The 16,170-nt window shown below is 38.6% G+C and overlaps 1 protein-coding gene across 1 annotated transcript; it reads right to left on the bottom strand.

The window, feature by feature from the left end:
• Window positions 1-1,085: 1,085 nt before the first annotated feature.
• idh2 (isocitrate dehydrogenase (NADP(+)) 2) lies at window positions 1,086-12,927 on the bottom strand. Its single transcript, XM_071499532.1, has 11 exons — window positions 12,671-12,927; window positions 7,244-7,335; window positions 6,621-6,786; window positions 6,018-6,178; window positions 5,763-5,906; window positions 4,545-4,681; window positions 4,133-4,284; window positions 3,880-3,992; window positions 3,562-3,659; window positions 3,396-3,488; window positions 1,086-1,499 (listed from the first exon to the last, which is right to left on the bottom strand). The coding sequence occupies exons 1-11, from the start codon at window positions 12,786-12,788 to the stop codon at window positions 1,415-1,417; spliced, it is 1,359 nt and encodes a 452-aa protein (XP_071355633.1). The 5' UTR covers window positions 12,789-12,927; the 3' UTR covers window positions 1,086-1,414.
• Between the last annotated feature and the right edge of the window lie 3,243 nt (window positions 12,928-16,170).

The raw sequence follows: 16,170 nt of genomic DNA, 5'->3' as shown, positions 1-16,170 counted from the left end.
AAATGACTGAAATTCCATTGGATTTGCAATCCGTGTTTTATTGTATATTACTGTACAGAATGTATCAGTCCTCTTGTATGTTGGCTGGTACTGTGATCAGTGCATTGCACTGAGGACCACTGTGTCTACTTTTTAGGTTTCAGCATTAACAAGCATCACCCTGTATTGATCTCTAGTCTATGAATGTAATCGTTTCTGTGGAATGTTTTAAGATACTAATGAAAAGAAAATCAAAATACCCTTTTTAATGGACAAAACCCTTCTACCAAAGAATTGGATCAAAACTTTCAGCTACGGGCAACATCATTCTCTTTTCCTTGATGTTGTGTAGAGCTTGTACATTGGATTTCTTGGGGTCCAGTCAAAGACCTCATGAAATTGCATTCAGGTTCCCCTCCCACCCATCTGTAGATCTCTTCAAAAGATTACCACAGAGAACAGACTGTGGTACAGCTTCTCTTTCAACAAACCTCACCATTTCCCCCCAAACAGGGCTTCAAGAGACAAGACTGCAGCATTTTTCAAAAGCAATGCAAACCCTGCATTCACATTGCAGTTTTTTTTTTTAAATGGATGAATCTCAACAAGAATTGTCCCAAAAAACCCGGACAGAAATATTAAGTGCCCCAGTGTGTCTGCGAGAGCGTGCCATCCATCATGCTGTACACTGGTCTCAAGTGATGAACGACAACCTCCCAACATGTGACAGGGCCATGGACCTCATGGAAAATGATTTGGGAAAAGCTCAATATATTCAGTTTCCCAGTGCTTAGCTTTTCAAACTTGTAACCTGCAAACAAGGTATCCATTTGCAATGTTGATATAGCGCATTTATAATAAAAATGCTCAGTTTTGTGCGTTTCTCAGCTTCTGTGTTAACTCATCACTGTTCTAGTGATGATACAAAGGGAAGATGTTCAGCTTCAATGGCTTTCTGTATTAGACATTAGTGTGGAGATAATGTGGATAGAAATGTTATGTACAATGTTGTGTACCAGACAATAATGTAAAATAATAAATTTATTTACCTTTAAAAAAAAATGTGGAGCTTTCATTGTTTGTTCAAAAACAAAAATACTAATAAGTGGATCAAACGAGGGATTTATTGGCAAATATGTTTGACACAGGCTTCAGTCCTGCCCAAGGCATTACACAGTACTGAATACAGTATTTCACATTACAAAAATAAAACCTTGCAAATACGAGAACAGATAGTAAGGGAGGCATCAGGTGGAAGGACATCTCTCAACTGTTTAATAACCTAATAGAACACTACATAATCCTATAGACAGTACATTTTCTTTCCTTCAGACAAAATGCAAGTGGATTTATTGACCTTTAAGTTAAAAATGAGGTACAAAAAACAGAAGAGTGACATTGCCATCTCCAGGCCAACTATATTCTTTCAAGTCCTTCACTTGCCGAGGGCTTTATCCAGATTTGTCTTGATGGCGTCAAGGAAGTCTGTAGTATTGACGTAGTGCTCGTTCAGCTTGACACTGAGAGGGAAAGACAAGACAGAGCAGATCAGAAAATTCAATTCTACGCTTTAGGACAACAAGAAGACAATAAAACATAATAGCAATTGAATTAGTAATTATTTTATCATTAGGGTTTTGCACCAAATTATGTTGTTGGTTAATAAAAGCATTATCATTACTTAAACTTTAGGATTGGCAAGGTGCCTGATATTAGCAACTATATTAAAACACAGTATGACTTGGCACTACAGTCGTATTATTTAAAAAATAGCTGTCCTCCTGTATTGACGTATCTCTAGTTTCTGGAGAATAGTGCCTTCGTTAACAAGAATAATATCCAATCATTAACAGATGTGTGAAAAATGCTTAAAATCAAAAGACAGATGTGCAGGAACATGTTGGTGACCAAGACAGCACATACAGTACCTTCATCAGGGCTACCCAACCCCTAAGTAGGGGTTTAAGAATATGTTTTCAAACAATCTGTCATCTATACCTGCATCTAGATGGACAATCATGCAATGCATGGGCAGTTTGTTCTTCATTTGAAATCAGCAAAAATGCACTCTTAATTAATATTTCATGATATTAGGAATGCTTTAAAATCTCCTGGATCCACATTTTGAACTACAACAAAAACCAATCAATTTTCTCTTGGACCATGGCCTCACATTCCAGACTTCATTGATATTGGCAGTGTTTTTCAGATATTCAGCTAACAAACAAATGGTAACAAAAACAATCCTTCTCTGACAGAGGTATAAAAATTCTCAAACATGCTCAAAGATGAGGGCATGTTTGGGGCACAGTTTCAAGTTTCCAACCTGTATTACATGTTGGCAGAGTAGAACCAGGGTAAGAAACACCCTGTCTTATGCCAGTGTTTTAGACTGATGGTGGCAGTTTAATCAAAGGGAATATTTTCATCTAAAGTTAAAAGAAGGAAATGTGCCTGTAAAAGCACTAATCATTTTTTTTTTAGGTGCCATTATAGGCTTAATAACCCATAACATAAAGATGCTTCATGGACTAAATGATACATTATTCAAATTAAGCCTGCAAATAATGATTATTTGTATTATTGATAAATCTACAGATTATCTACTCAAATCATTTGGTTTATAAAATGTCAGACAATAGTGAACAATTTTTCTAAAGCCAAAGTGACATTGTCAAAATGTCTTGTTTTGTCTGCCCCCAACAGTCCAAAACACAAAGATGTTAAAATTACTGTTAGAAGCACATCCTCACAATTAAAAAGGCTGAAACAACAATTATGTTTGGTATTTTTGCTTTTTAAAAACAATCATCTTAGCTCAATTTTAATCACAGTCCCTGTCATGGATTAAATGAAATATTGAACTTTCTATTTTTTGTGTACTTATGTAGTATTTCCAGAGCAAACAGAAACCTAATATCCAAATAGTTCCCTCATTCCTTTTACTCAACATTTTTAGGTGTGATTTTACATAGGTACCAGGAGTTTTCCACTCTTTATTTTTAGAGGTCTCTGCAACCAGACACTTCCTTACACCTTCAGATGCCTCCCAGGTACAACATGTTGGTTATGTAACCATGCAGTACACCTAAGACATTTAAGTTTGTTATTCGATGCCCTGATGACTCCTTTCAAACTACACATGTTATGGGTGTGCTTTCATTGACGTGCTGCATGACACTTTGTGGATAAAGATCCCTATTGGATATTTTCCAGGACATAGCTGAATCAATAATGATGATGTGGAAACAAAACTAATAGTGGTAAGAGTTAGGTGTGTCTAATGAAATGACTAGTGAGTGAATCATCATCATCATCATCATCATCGTCTTTGTAAGTAATGTGTTAGAGAGCAGTCGGTGCTACATTAACAACTGCATGGTAAAACTAAAGCATAAACTGGAAAATAAACCTACTTGGAAAGGCCATGAATGCAGCCTGCCAGGTCCTTGGTCATTGTACCGCTCTCAACAGTCTCAACACAAACTCTCTCCAGTGTCTGAGAAAACCTGCAGACAAACAAAGATATTAATGTCTCATCTAAGGGTCAGTATGTTCACTGTAATGTTATATTTCTCTTACTTTATAAGGTCAGGATTGCCGTCGAGTTTGCCACGATGCTCAAGGCCTCTGGTCCAGGCAAAAATGCTGGCAATGGGGTTGGTGCTGGTCGGCCTTCCCTATAAGTAAAGTTGAGGACAGTGTTAGATTTTTAACTACAAGACAGACTTTTTTCCAATTGGTTTATAATACTAGTATTTCACCACATGATGGCAGTACAACTCCACAGATGACACAGTCTGTTTGCTACGCCGTGATTTGGCTACTAACATTTTCTGTTTTGTTACCATGCTGAGATGCTTTCCAAAACAGCACTGACAGAACTGTGATGGTACTAACCTTCTGGTGCTCACGATAGTGCCTGGTCACAGTGCCATGGGCAGCCTCAGCCTCAATAGTCTTGCCGTCAGGGCACACGAGAACTGATGTCATCAGTCCCAGAGAGCCAAAACCTATAACAAGAAACACAAAATCCTGCTTGAGTGCAACCCACAACTGTTCAAAAACTGGCAAGTTCTTCAAACTCTTGTAGGTTTCAGTATTTCATGGGAGCATAATTTTCAGGAGCAGAGGAGCTTTCCAAATATCTCACCCTGTGCAAGGATATCAGACTGAACATCTCCATCGTAGTTCTTGCAAGCCCACACAAAGGCTCCAGAAGACTTAAGCACCTGGGCGACCATATCATCAATAAGCCTGTGCTCATACCAGATCTTCAGTTTGTCAAACTGAGGCTTGTAGTTCCTGTAGAAAACAAATACAACATTTCAAGCTACTTTTTTGTCTTTTTTTTTTACTATGTCAAAACAACATTTAAGATGTGGTCTAATTTACCATAATACTGTACTACTGTAATAATTTTATGCATGTACAATACATTAAAAAAAAACCAAATACTACCACTGTTTTTATGTCAACAGAAAAGAAAGTTTTACATAAACTCATACAAGTTCATATGTGCAGTAAAAAAGGGATCTAATCAAACAAAGAGAGGGGACACTTACTTTTCAAAGATATCCTCAAAGATGTCTTTAAATCTGCCATCATAGGCTTTAAGAATGGTGTTCTTTGTGCTCATGTACAGGGGCCACTTCTTGGCAATAGCATATTGGAAGCAGCTGTGTGCAAAGCCTGTAATAGACTGTTGGAAGAAAAAAAGCAAACAGTTCATGACTGCTGTAAGTTTTATCAGTAGTACAGAGGTTAACAACCTTCCTCTTGACAAATTGAGAGTCATCTACTGTGACCTCTGATGTTGTTAAATCAAACAGACCCGCCCCCTCTGACGAAAGCAACCAAAACAGTAGCGACACAGGTTGAAAAGAGGGTAGTCCACTGCGGCAACTGTGTTAATTTTACAAAAAGCCTTAGGCATAATTCAACTGCAGCATAACATTATCTTTAAGCATGAAAAAGTTAAAAAAATGAAATGAGTATATGAATTAGGGAAGTTTTTATGAATATTTGTAGAGCAACAAATACAAAGAAAAGGCCACACACTGTTTGAAGATTACACCAACAGCACTTCATTAATAAGCAGACCTTTCAAACTGACAAACATCTTACTCAAGTATATGGGACTTGTTGGTGTCTTTCATCCAAAGAGTGGCTTTTAGGACACAACAGTCTCAACATTTTCATAGAGCACAGAGGGGGATCTTTTGTCTGAAGGTGATAATAACTTCAAAGTAAAGACATTTCTTATTGTTGACAAATCCCATTAAAATACCAAAGCAACAAATTGATCGTACTAACAAATATCTTCTATGTTGCCAATCTTAATATACTGTAGATTATTCCTCTGGGCCATACAGCTCATACAGTTGTGCTGGGGGACATGTACTGTTATGATCAACATGGGCCCTGCAATTTATTTGTTGATAGTTGATCGCACATACATTGTCCTGCTGCCATAAATATTTACTAGTGCACAAAATCAATAGCAGCAAATAGCCCCGACAAATACACTACTCACTGCTGTTTTGTCCATTTTCTAAACCTGTTTTTAAAAAAATGAAAGTATTTATTCTTGACCCATTTTAAAAGATTAACATCTGCAGTAGGAACAAATGGATCTGGGGCTGGGAGCCACAAACGCAGTGTCGTAGTGAAAAAGTACTCAGAGTGGGACTAACATGGTGTTGAAGTTTGTTTTTTGATGGGATTTGTTTAGAATAACAATTCAGAGTATCTCCAGTTTTACCCATTAAGTGTATGCTCACCTCATCTGTGTTGTACATGCCCATGCCACAGCCACCAGCAGGAAAGTCATAGACCTCCCATTCCTTGCTTGCACTTCCATCAGCAGGTGAGAAGATAATCTTGAATTTGCCGGGCTGGTTCACAACAAAGTCTGTTGCTCTGTACTGTTGAAGAAAGACAAGTTAAATTAACTCTAAATAATTTGTAAAAAAAAAAAAAAAACATTACTGGAAACTGAACTGCAAAATTTTCCTCAGCATTTAGGGGAGACTCACCTGATCACCAAAGGCATGTCTGCCGATGGTGATGGGCTGTGACCAGCCAGGTACAAGCCGGGGAATGTTCTTGCAGATGATTGGCTCACGGAAGACGGTGCCGCCCAAGATATTCCTGATGGTTCCATTAGGGCTCTTCCACATCTTCTTCAGGCCAAACTCTATACAGAAAAACCCAGGAATCACTTTAAGAAACATGTTGTGGAGCAGAAACTATCAAATCAAATGTATTTCCATCATCCAACATTTTAACAATGCCAATTAAATATGCAGAATGCTCACTGTAAATACTGCACACTGAAGAAGGACATTTGACTAAAACATCTATGCATTAATAAATCAATCAACTGGAGTTACAGCTTATCCTTTTTAGCAATTGTCATCCCTCAGTAAATGTAGTAGAGCAGCAAACTGTCTAAGCAGCCTTGCCTCCTTAAGTTTTGACGTCTGTTGTAGTCAGCCTTGCGTAGAAACAAACAGACCCTCTTGCCTGGACGTGCTTTTTGATATTCCTTTGACTGGCAGTGAATATTATTTTTTTTCTGGCAGCAAGGCAAGTGGTGCAAGTCTAAGCTACTGTGAAACTAGAATAGTATGATAAACCTTCCACTCTGGCTTCATCGGGTGTGATGGTGGCACATTTAACCGCCACATGGTACTTCTTTGTAGCCAGGGCAGAGTCGATGGTGACCTGGTCATCAGTCTGGTCACGGTACGGCAGACCCAGGTCATAATACTTCAGCTCAACATCGACGTTGGAAAGGATGAGCTAAAAGAGCACAAACAAAACAATTGCAAAAGAATTAGCTTAATCTAACTACAAGAGTACATTGTTTATAGAACTAATTTCAGTGTTTTTTTCCCCCCTCACGGACTAAATTAAAAAAAAAAAAACTGTCATGCAATGCATTCTGGGATCACTAACAGGAAATACAACTCATCATAACATGTCAGAAAACACTCAGAGATGTTATCTCGTGCTTCTCCACGTTTTCTTGCTGTGCCAACACACCATCTGCTCTCTCCCAAAGGCAATCAGCCAGTGACTGAATGAAACATCACAAAAGCCCCTCCCCCGCATCAAACATACATAATCTTCCAAATAACCCTCCCCTCACAACCACGTGTTAGTCTGTGATATAAAAATAGTCAGCCAGCGTGGGCTATCCCTCCTCTGAGAGTCACACGAGTGTTTACCCCTCCATCCCTGACCGCCACTTTATCACCTTTTCTTTGATGAACTCCCAGATGATCCTGGTCATCTCGTCTCCGTCCATCTCCACCACCGGCTGGGCCACTTTGATGCGTTTGTCGGCATCTGTTGATCATACATACAGAGGGGTATGAGTATAACCGGCTTTTCATTCACAACAAAATGCTCATTTATTTTTGGGTGAAAGACTGCTGAGCAACAATTATAAACACAGGAAACTACACTGATTGGGAGAGGGAAAAAAAAGAGATCCTGTTTTCAGGCTATCTGCAGAGGACAGGCAGCATTTTCAGTTTCCTGTTTCCTTTTGTCTGATAATATCTGGGCCTCAGCAATAACCCTGCAACAAACAATTAATCCCACTATTAATTAATCTGCCTACTATTTTCTTAATGCAGATGCTATTTGCACCCAGGTGTCTGTAGCCAACAATGCCAAACTGTAACTGAAAACTCAATACAATAGAGAAAAAATAATAATAATTTAACTAAGTCTAAAAATAACTAAATATCTTAATACACACAGGAGTCAAACCCCAGTTTCCTTTGGGGAAAAACATACGCTGACCCTTTCATTCACCAGAACCATATATAATTATCTCTTGCCTGAAAACTTCCTAAAAACTTTATGTTTTAGTGTTTGATAAGTGCAGCACACATTTAGAACACCACCCGATGTATGACCCTTGTTAGGAGGTACATTGCGAAAATTTGCATCGCCCAGTATAGCAGAAAATCCTCCAATTTTGGAAGCGGGAAAAGGTTTGCCATTTTTGCTTGAGGGAAGACTGAAATGACTAATTATGTTAATATCACATTACACTTTACAACACGTGTTTCTAACCACAAGTGTATGTCTAACAAATGTGTTTAATACATTTTCTTTCTCATAAATCTTTTACAAAGCCAAGTATTTTTTTGGATACTGAATCCGGTGTCAGGAATATTTCATATTAGTGCATCAAGCACATGTGTGCATGCACTAAAGCACTGCTTTATAGTGGGATTAGTTGCCAAAACTCCACAGGATACCTTTAATCTGTTCCAACCCTAATCATAAGTTATAACTGGCAAATCTGAAAATACCAATTCAAGGTCTACAGTTACATCTTTGCTAAGATTATTGCTTTTACTCTTTATCTGCAGTCCATGGTTTTCGTCCAAAAACCATACATTTCAGTTATAGAGAAAAAAAAAAACACTTTCTCAAAACTCATACATTACTTCATGTTTAACAACATAACTACAGTCCCAAGGTAGCGTCTTTAAACACATCTACACTTAATAACTCAAAGTGTGCTTTATGTTCATGCCAAAAACGACTTTTGAGAGAGTGATTGCTTAACTTCTTTGGTTTCCTATTGCATCAATGTAAATTAGTAATCATATCTGCTTACATTCTCAGAGTGCGAGTGTCCTGCCAGCAGGATCATTTCAGTGAATAGAAAAGTACAGGGGGAGGGGCTGAGGATCAAGTGACTCTCAGATTTCCCTGCCAAGTTAATGCTCCCCCACTGCTACCAAAGCCTTCCCACAATAATGCAAGTAAAAATAAGGTGTCTAGTTTTTCTTACAGACAAGACTTTAAGATATTAGTGTAATAAAAATCAAAAATCCACATGAGTTTGTGAAGACTTTTGACCTACTTTGGAATATGAAGCCTTGGTGGCACCTGTCACAACAGCCTGTGCTCTGTTCCCATGCACCAAACATGACACATGAGCCCTGCAGACTACAGATGCATGGTGACCATGAAGCACTGAAAATAACCTCATAGCAAAGAGTAAGTTGTGACCTTTATGTTACAATTATGTTCCGCAATAGCATAAATCATAAAGAGAGCAAGGAAATAAAAGCAAACGAATTATCTCAGTGTCACTGGTTAGAGTGAACATTACATGCTCTTTAATTAACTAAACACTCACCACTTGGGCCTTGCAAAGAGGCTGTCATTTTGGCACAGTAGATCATCTGACAGAGGGAACTATGGCAATCATTTTGTTAGGTTTATTTTACTCTTTTCCTCTGAGACGACTGAATTTAATCCACAACAGAGAATGGAAACCATAGACCATTGTCCCTAATTTTATCTTATCAATAACTTGTATAGCGATTCTGTCATTAAAGGTGAAATAAGTGAAGAACTGATAAGCCAACTGATAGGAAAATAATCATGAACTTTTTTTCATAATTGATTCATCTTTTAAGTAATTTGTGAAGCAAAAATGTTTAAAGCCCATAGTTATATCTTATCTGTTGTAAGTATGTGCTGATTTTCTTTGTGAAATCAAAGGTAAACAGAATATCTTTGGGAAATTTCATGGGCATTCATTGAGAAAGTAGTTGACAGATTAATCAATGATGAAAATAATCGCTAGCTGCTGCTCTATTCTTCGTCAACAGGTTTGAAAATTGAAAGCAGTCTATCAGACTGTGACCAGAAATCAGCTTTTGCAGTTCGTTGAGTGTTTCACTTTCAATCAGCTGAGATTCGGTAACAAGATTTTGTTCTTCTTTACCTACTACAGCAACAGCTGAATCTCTGCCTCAGTGCATCATGGGTAAGTCATAATTTCTTATTCGTCTAACCTAAATCTGCAAAAACAGGACTATCACAGTGTAGGGGGGAGGGGACCGCAGGAGGGAGCTGAGTAGGTTATGTAACTCTGGAGCGTATGAACAAACTGGACGCTGAAGGGCGAGCTGAAACAAAGTCATGTGGGCCTGCCTGCCACATCATTTGCACATGCATTGAGGATAGATCTGTGAGATTTTTTTCCTTATTGCACTGGTAGCTAGATACAAACCTACACAGTAGTAAAAATAGAAAAAAACCAAACACATATGATTTGGCAGATCTAAAGCATTGCACAGGAGATCACACTGCAATCCAAAGCTTAGCATAGGTCTTTTGAAAAGAGCTTTCACCATTAAAAAAAAATAAATAAATAAAAAAACTAAACAAGAGCAAATGGAAAACACAAGAAAACAAGTCAGCTATTACTTTTAGTCTAGACATAATTTTGACTAGGACTCGTATCATTCAAAATGTTTTTATGCCTAGGTTCAGTGGTCATACCAAACACTGTTTAATACCCAACTTTGCGTATAAACACATTTCTCTACAAAACCTTTTTTAAATCTAATAATGCTATTTCTCAAATGTCTCACTCTTGAACTTTTGTCAGAACTCAATCAGCTGTACAAGAATTTACCTAAATGAAGTATGTCAACAAATTGTGGTTTAAGCCCAGGAAATATCTGATGAAAGATAAAATAAGTAAACAAGATTAACAATCTGACCTACCATTCAATGCCAACTTTCAGTATCTAGCGGTTTTAAATACCCTATCTGTAGAACAAGGTATTTACAACTAATTTTAAATCGAACTATGAGGTTGGATACTGAAGTCTTTACTATGTGCTCATTACCTGTGCACTATATTTTAGTGGCAAGTAGTCAAAGGCAATCTAACACAATGTGTGCCTTAACAAGATGACCTGAATAACCTCTGGCTATGCGTCCTCTGTGGTTAACTTTCAACACAGACAGGAAAGCCTCAAACCATTTCAGCTTTAATCCTACACCAAGAAATGGCATTCACAAGGTAAACAAAATGACGATGTTTGTGACAAGGTTGTTTAATGAACTGTTTAACTGAAGACAGAAAAAAAAATGCAAGGCTTCAAAGATTATAGACTAAAGTTGGAGACTGACAGGAGTATTACACCTTTCCTCTCCGTAAAATCCACAGCCAAGAAACAGAAATTGGCCAATTTTACAAGCAGTGTGAAATTTAAAGGCCATGTAATTGCAGCAAAGAACTGCTAGCAAAGACAATGCAACTTGTGACTGCAATAAAAAAAGGAAGCAATCAACATGGTCACTCTTACAGTCTGAAAAAAAAAAAAAAAAAAAATGTATTTAGTCTCAAAGACTGAAGCAAGATTTATACCCTAAATAACTGTGAAAGAAACACTTAAAATATAGTTAAAATGCTGCTGTAGGTGGATGTCTTAACATATTTCACACCTATTGCGAGTAAATAAAGAATCTTTTCCCCCTACTTGTGTTAAAGAGCAGTGTTTTATCTACTTGTTGATGCAAATTGTGCAACTATCATTCACCACGGACAGCTAGGTACACTTCAAAGCTCAAATGACATGTTGATTCAGTCACACAATGAGCCAAAGTGCCCTTCAATTGACCCACTGCTTTATCAACACAAACTGGTGGTGTTAGTACGCTTTGCATGAAGACTTGTGTCTACAATACCAGAGCTTATAGTTGCAAATTCCTGCTCTATGAAAATTTAGAAATGTCTGCATGGCCCATATGATAAATCTGGGTCCCTGCTCCAAATCAGAGACCAAAAAAAAGCAACAGATTTAGATTGGTCTCCTGGCACTAGTTTAAAAAGAAAAGAAATAAGAGTCAAAGTCGTAAATCTAACGAGCAATCATGAAAGTAACAAGCCACACAGTGTTTTACAGTTAAATGCTAGGGTCAGATGTGGCATAATATGCAGCTTTAGCAGCAGCAGCCTGGATGTAACCCAGATGGAAAATATTATGTAGGACAGACCGAGCACTGGCAGCCATTGCTCTCCATAGTGAAGTCTCGTATGCGGTGGCTGACCTTGGCAAAAGTTTTTCCACATAAGAGTTGCACTAATAACCCGGAGGCTGAGGCGCAGCACATCATTTTCGATGTAGACACTTGATACGACATGATTTTTAGCGCCAGTTATTGTATTTTCGGCTTCAGTGATGAGCGATGACATTTCCGCAATAAAAAGAAAACAGAAAACGGGAAGATTCATTTGATTCATCCACAGCCAATTATTGCAAAGCAAATTCCTCCTTATACATCCGCTTCTTTTCGAGGGAAAACGGAATCTAAACCTGCCCGGTCATACTTGTTTTGTACGTGGGGACTGTTCATTCAATGCTTCATTCATTTCTGAGACAACATATCTTCAACCTTGCCCCCAACTGTTCCTCAAAGTTTACACCGGGAAGACAAAGACCGCTCTCCCCGGCTCGTCGGTTTACCGTCTCGACCCTTGTCTCCCGGGGTTTACAGACACCTCACTGTTTAAACAACCTGCACTCGACCGACCACACAACAACCATTAACACACACCGAGAAGCATCGTTGCCCTTAAGCTCAGCAAACCATTAAAGCTATTAACAGCATCCCAGTTGGCTAGCGGCGCACACAGGTTGGCTAGCATGGCTGCGCTAGCTCGGCGCCACCGGTTTCTAACTGACGGTTCATGTAGTCGCTCACCAGGCTGATACTACGCTTGTTTGCCAAATGTAATCGAGGACACATTGAAAAGCGCCATCTTATCACAAAGGTAGCAGTTAACCGTCGACACCGTGATGCTGAGGATGACCCCGGTTATCTCTCTCCCTCTCTCTCTGTCTCCACTCACAGTTTCTTTGTTGCAAAGTCTGGCAGTTTGCAGCCGGCGCAAGCACCGCGGGGTTTCTGGAAAAAGCAGCACCGGCAGACCTCGAAAGAGAGCTGAGGACTTTCAGATATCCAGCCATGTTTCCGCGGCCGAAGTCACTTTGCGGTGAAACACTCGACGAAACTCAGAGCAAAGAGAGGGCAGACCGTTCCGGGGCTCCCTTCAATATAGAGAGCAGCAGCAGCACCGCCCCTCTCCCCCCTCCCCGGCGGGACACGCCGAGGTCTACGTCAGAGCCACACGGACCCTGAGGAGGGGACTGGATTAATATCACCAACAGCCGCCTTTTACAGTCTAGACAGCAGAGAAAGTCCTGACCCCTGACCTTCTTATGTCAGGACGACCCCAGGCCAGTCCGCCATCACCAGTGTTTATACATAAAAATGTAGGTTCTTGATTTCTTCCCTCACAAGCCAAATACACTGTATATGACTACAGATTAGGCATATTGGTTCTGTCAGTATAGGTTTGAAAATTGCCTTTTTTATGGTTCTACACAGAAACTGTGGATGTGCAATGGATATTGGACAACTTATAGGGACAATCTACGTCTATAAAGTTGTGAGACTGACAGGGGTCATGTATTTTTACAAAGAATTGTCAAAATGAAACTGAAGCAGCGCCACTGACGAGTCTCAGGTAAAGGTCAAGCCCCCTAAACACAGGACCCTACATTTCCAATGATGTACAGCGTCACTTGTTGACTCCTGTTCCCTAGATTTCATGCAGGTTTTCCCGATGCAAGTCAAATCAGAATGACCCTGGTGACATTACCAGTTTTTTTTTGTTTTTTTTTATCAAACTTTGTGAAACTTCCTCCAGAGCCACAGAAGACATAGTTTAACAGTTTTCACAAGCTGAGTGGTGGGCAACTCCCCGTGATACCTGCAATATGAATTGTAATCTGAATTGTAAAATTAGTGCCATGCCCCTTTAAAAGGGTGTCCTTAAAAGCCCCTTTAAAAGCCTACCAACACTTTGCCTGTCTGACTTGTTGCATGTTTGCAAAATATATTGTTTGTAGAAATATTATCATTCTAGTTTTGATAATAAGAATATTATTATTATTATTATTATTATTATTATTATTATTATTATTATTATTATTATTATTATTATTATTATTATTATTTCCCACAAGTACCTTTTGGACTTGACTGTGCCTAGTCCACAGATATTTAAGATCATTGTTATTGATCCAGGCCTATAATATATTATGTGAGCTAAATGTACAGATGTGAGTTGCAAGAATATGGACCAAAAACCAAGCAAACAAACAAAATGCAATTACTGCTCTTTAATTAATTCTACTTATTAAGCCATGTCCCGATTTATTTTAAAGTATTTACCACTGCATCTCTGAATACATCACACTTGTTAATTTTGCAATATTAGAAAGAGAAGAGCCCATTAAAATGCACCTTATGACACAGGAAAGTAAAACTGTTTAAGTCAACCATTCATTACTTAGCTGATCTATGCAGATATTAGAAATATACAGATCTTGCATGTATGGTTATGTGAAATTATAGCTGTTTACCTAATTAAAAATCTAGTATGTCATTAGACAGATGGATGCTCAAAGACTATTGATGGCGTGCAAACAAACCAGTGTGAGCTGCTAGATGTGTATTGTGCAGAAGCATATTCAGATCACCCAGTGAAGAGATTTGCTCAAATCATATCCACTCTGCCAAAACACCACAGATTTAGAACTATAAGACTGACACCTATCTGCATTGCACTGATATGCTTGCACTATTATTTCACTGCTTCTCACTCTTTATTGACAGCACTGCCACCTTAAAGCCAAATACACCTTAGACTGTGACCCAGGTGCACACGTTTCTCACAAAATCTTAATTCCTTTCCATGCCTACTTATCTTTCTTTTTTTTTTTTAAATCATATTCATATGTCATTTTTCATTCCTCCTAAGTTGCATGATACAACACACTGAATCTCATTGTACATGTACAATGACATTAAAAGTGTTCTATTCTATTCTAAATGTCTCAGCAGACGGCCCTCTAATTTTAGCAGGGGAAGGTTACCATACTGGGAGAAAGACTGGGAAGTGTGCAGTGCAGTCACATGATTGGTTTGGTGGTGAGCCAGTAAAAGAGACAACCAGGTCACCTCTAAAGTACTCTTACATTTGAGAACAGGGGGCCTTGCACTGCCAAATGTCAGATATACAAAGACTAATAAGAATTCATCAATTAAACATACAATGTCTTAATCTGTATAAAAATGACATGATTCTTCAACTAGTGTTTATAACGTTATTGAGAAGGTGAATGAAGGTCAGCTGTCCCTGAAATGCACAGTCTTGTCCTGCACATGTAATAAGAGACTATAATGCAGAATGTGGTTATGCGGTCAGACAGGGGACAGTGGCAGTTATGTAATCCTCTGACTTTCTACAGCAACCTTTGAACTCATGGTATGTAAACATGTCTACATGCTGCCCACCTTCACAGATGCTCAGCGTTTGAGTCACTCTCACATGTAGCCCTGAAACCTCAAAGCTCTATATTTAGTACCTGTTCAGACTCATTAGCCTACTCTTTTGTACTTCAGAGCCCAAAGAAAGGGGTGACCTATTGATTCGACACATTAAAACTTTACTCTGATCAATAAAGAAGGAATTAAATGTTTTATTTCAAGAGTCAGTTGCTGCTCAGCTGCAGCTCTGATCAGGCTTTAATTTACATTTGTGGGTGTGATGCTATTATTACTGTCATCTTAGTTCGACTGATGGATTTCTCCTTTGTCTGCTCATACAACAGCAGAAACGCATCTTAATTTGCTTGTTGGAGTTTAGGATATAATTTGATGCTATATAAAGTACTTTCCCAGCATTCTTAGACTTGATTGGTAAATGTGGATGTAAAAAATAAAGCATCGTTTGAGGCCTAATATGTTGAATTTGCTCCCTCTACTGGAGTCCTTTAGAAGGCACTGAGACTGTGTTGGTGAGCCTCTGGTGACCTCTGCAGGAGGATTGGTTGGAATTGCAGTAATAACACTATTCAGTAATGCATTATAGTAACAATTCATTTTAAACTTAAGCTTTAACTTCATTTTCTCCAGAAGGCAATTTGTCTTGCAGCCAAGTGAAACACACACACTTATTCATAAGATATATTCATCATAATGAAATACATGAAACATCATATTAATGCTCAAATCGCTACCCATGATCATCCATCATCATCCAGCCCAATTGTAAATAGTTAAAAATCAGTATAGGATACAGTGTAAGATTGCCCTTGACTACTTGCTGACATGCCCCTGGTAACAAAGACAAAGCTGCTTTTCATAGTTCTGGACCCGAAATGTAGACAAATGAGGACACGCTTGAGGTATTAAAAAATCACGTTTTTAGGCTTGGTTTTGTTTAAAATCTGTCATGTTCACGTCTGCTTAATCTTAGTTGTCACTGATATATTCTTCATT

Source organism: Trachinotus anak, unplaced genomic scaffold, assembly GCF_046630095.1.
Source record: "Trachinotus anak isolate AG129_WGS33_773 ecotype Australia unplaced genomic scaffold, CSIRO_AGI_Tana_v1 ptg000002l, whole genome shotgun sequence".
NCBI lineage: Eukaryota > Metazoa > Chordata > Actinopteri > Carangiformes > Carangidae > Trachinotus > Trachinotus anak.
This window is presented reverse-complemented; position numbering and strand designations above follow the sequence as displayed.

What these genes read in the sequence shown, in the direction of transcription:
- idh2 (XM_071499532.1), bottom strand. Translation starts at nt 12,788, where the DNA reads ATGGCTGGATATCTGAAAGTCCTCAGCTCTCTTTCGAGGTCTGCCGGT. An exon ending in CGATGAAGCCAGAGTGGAAG is followed by an intron (nt 6,179 to 6,620) that starts GTTTATCATACT and finishes TTTTCTGTATAG; the next exon opens with AGTTTGGCCTGAAGAAGATG. An exon ending in ACTATCGTGAGCACCAGAAG is followed by an intron (nt 3,660 to 3,879) that starts GTTAGTACCATC and finishes CTTTACTTATAG; the next exon opens with GGAAGGCCGACCAGCACCAA.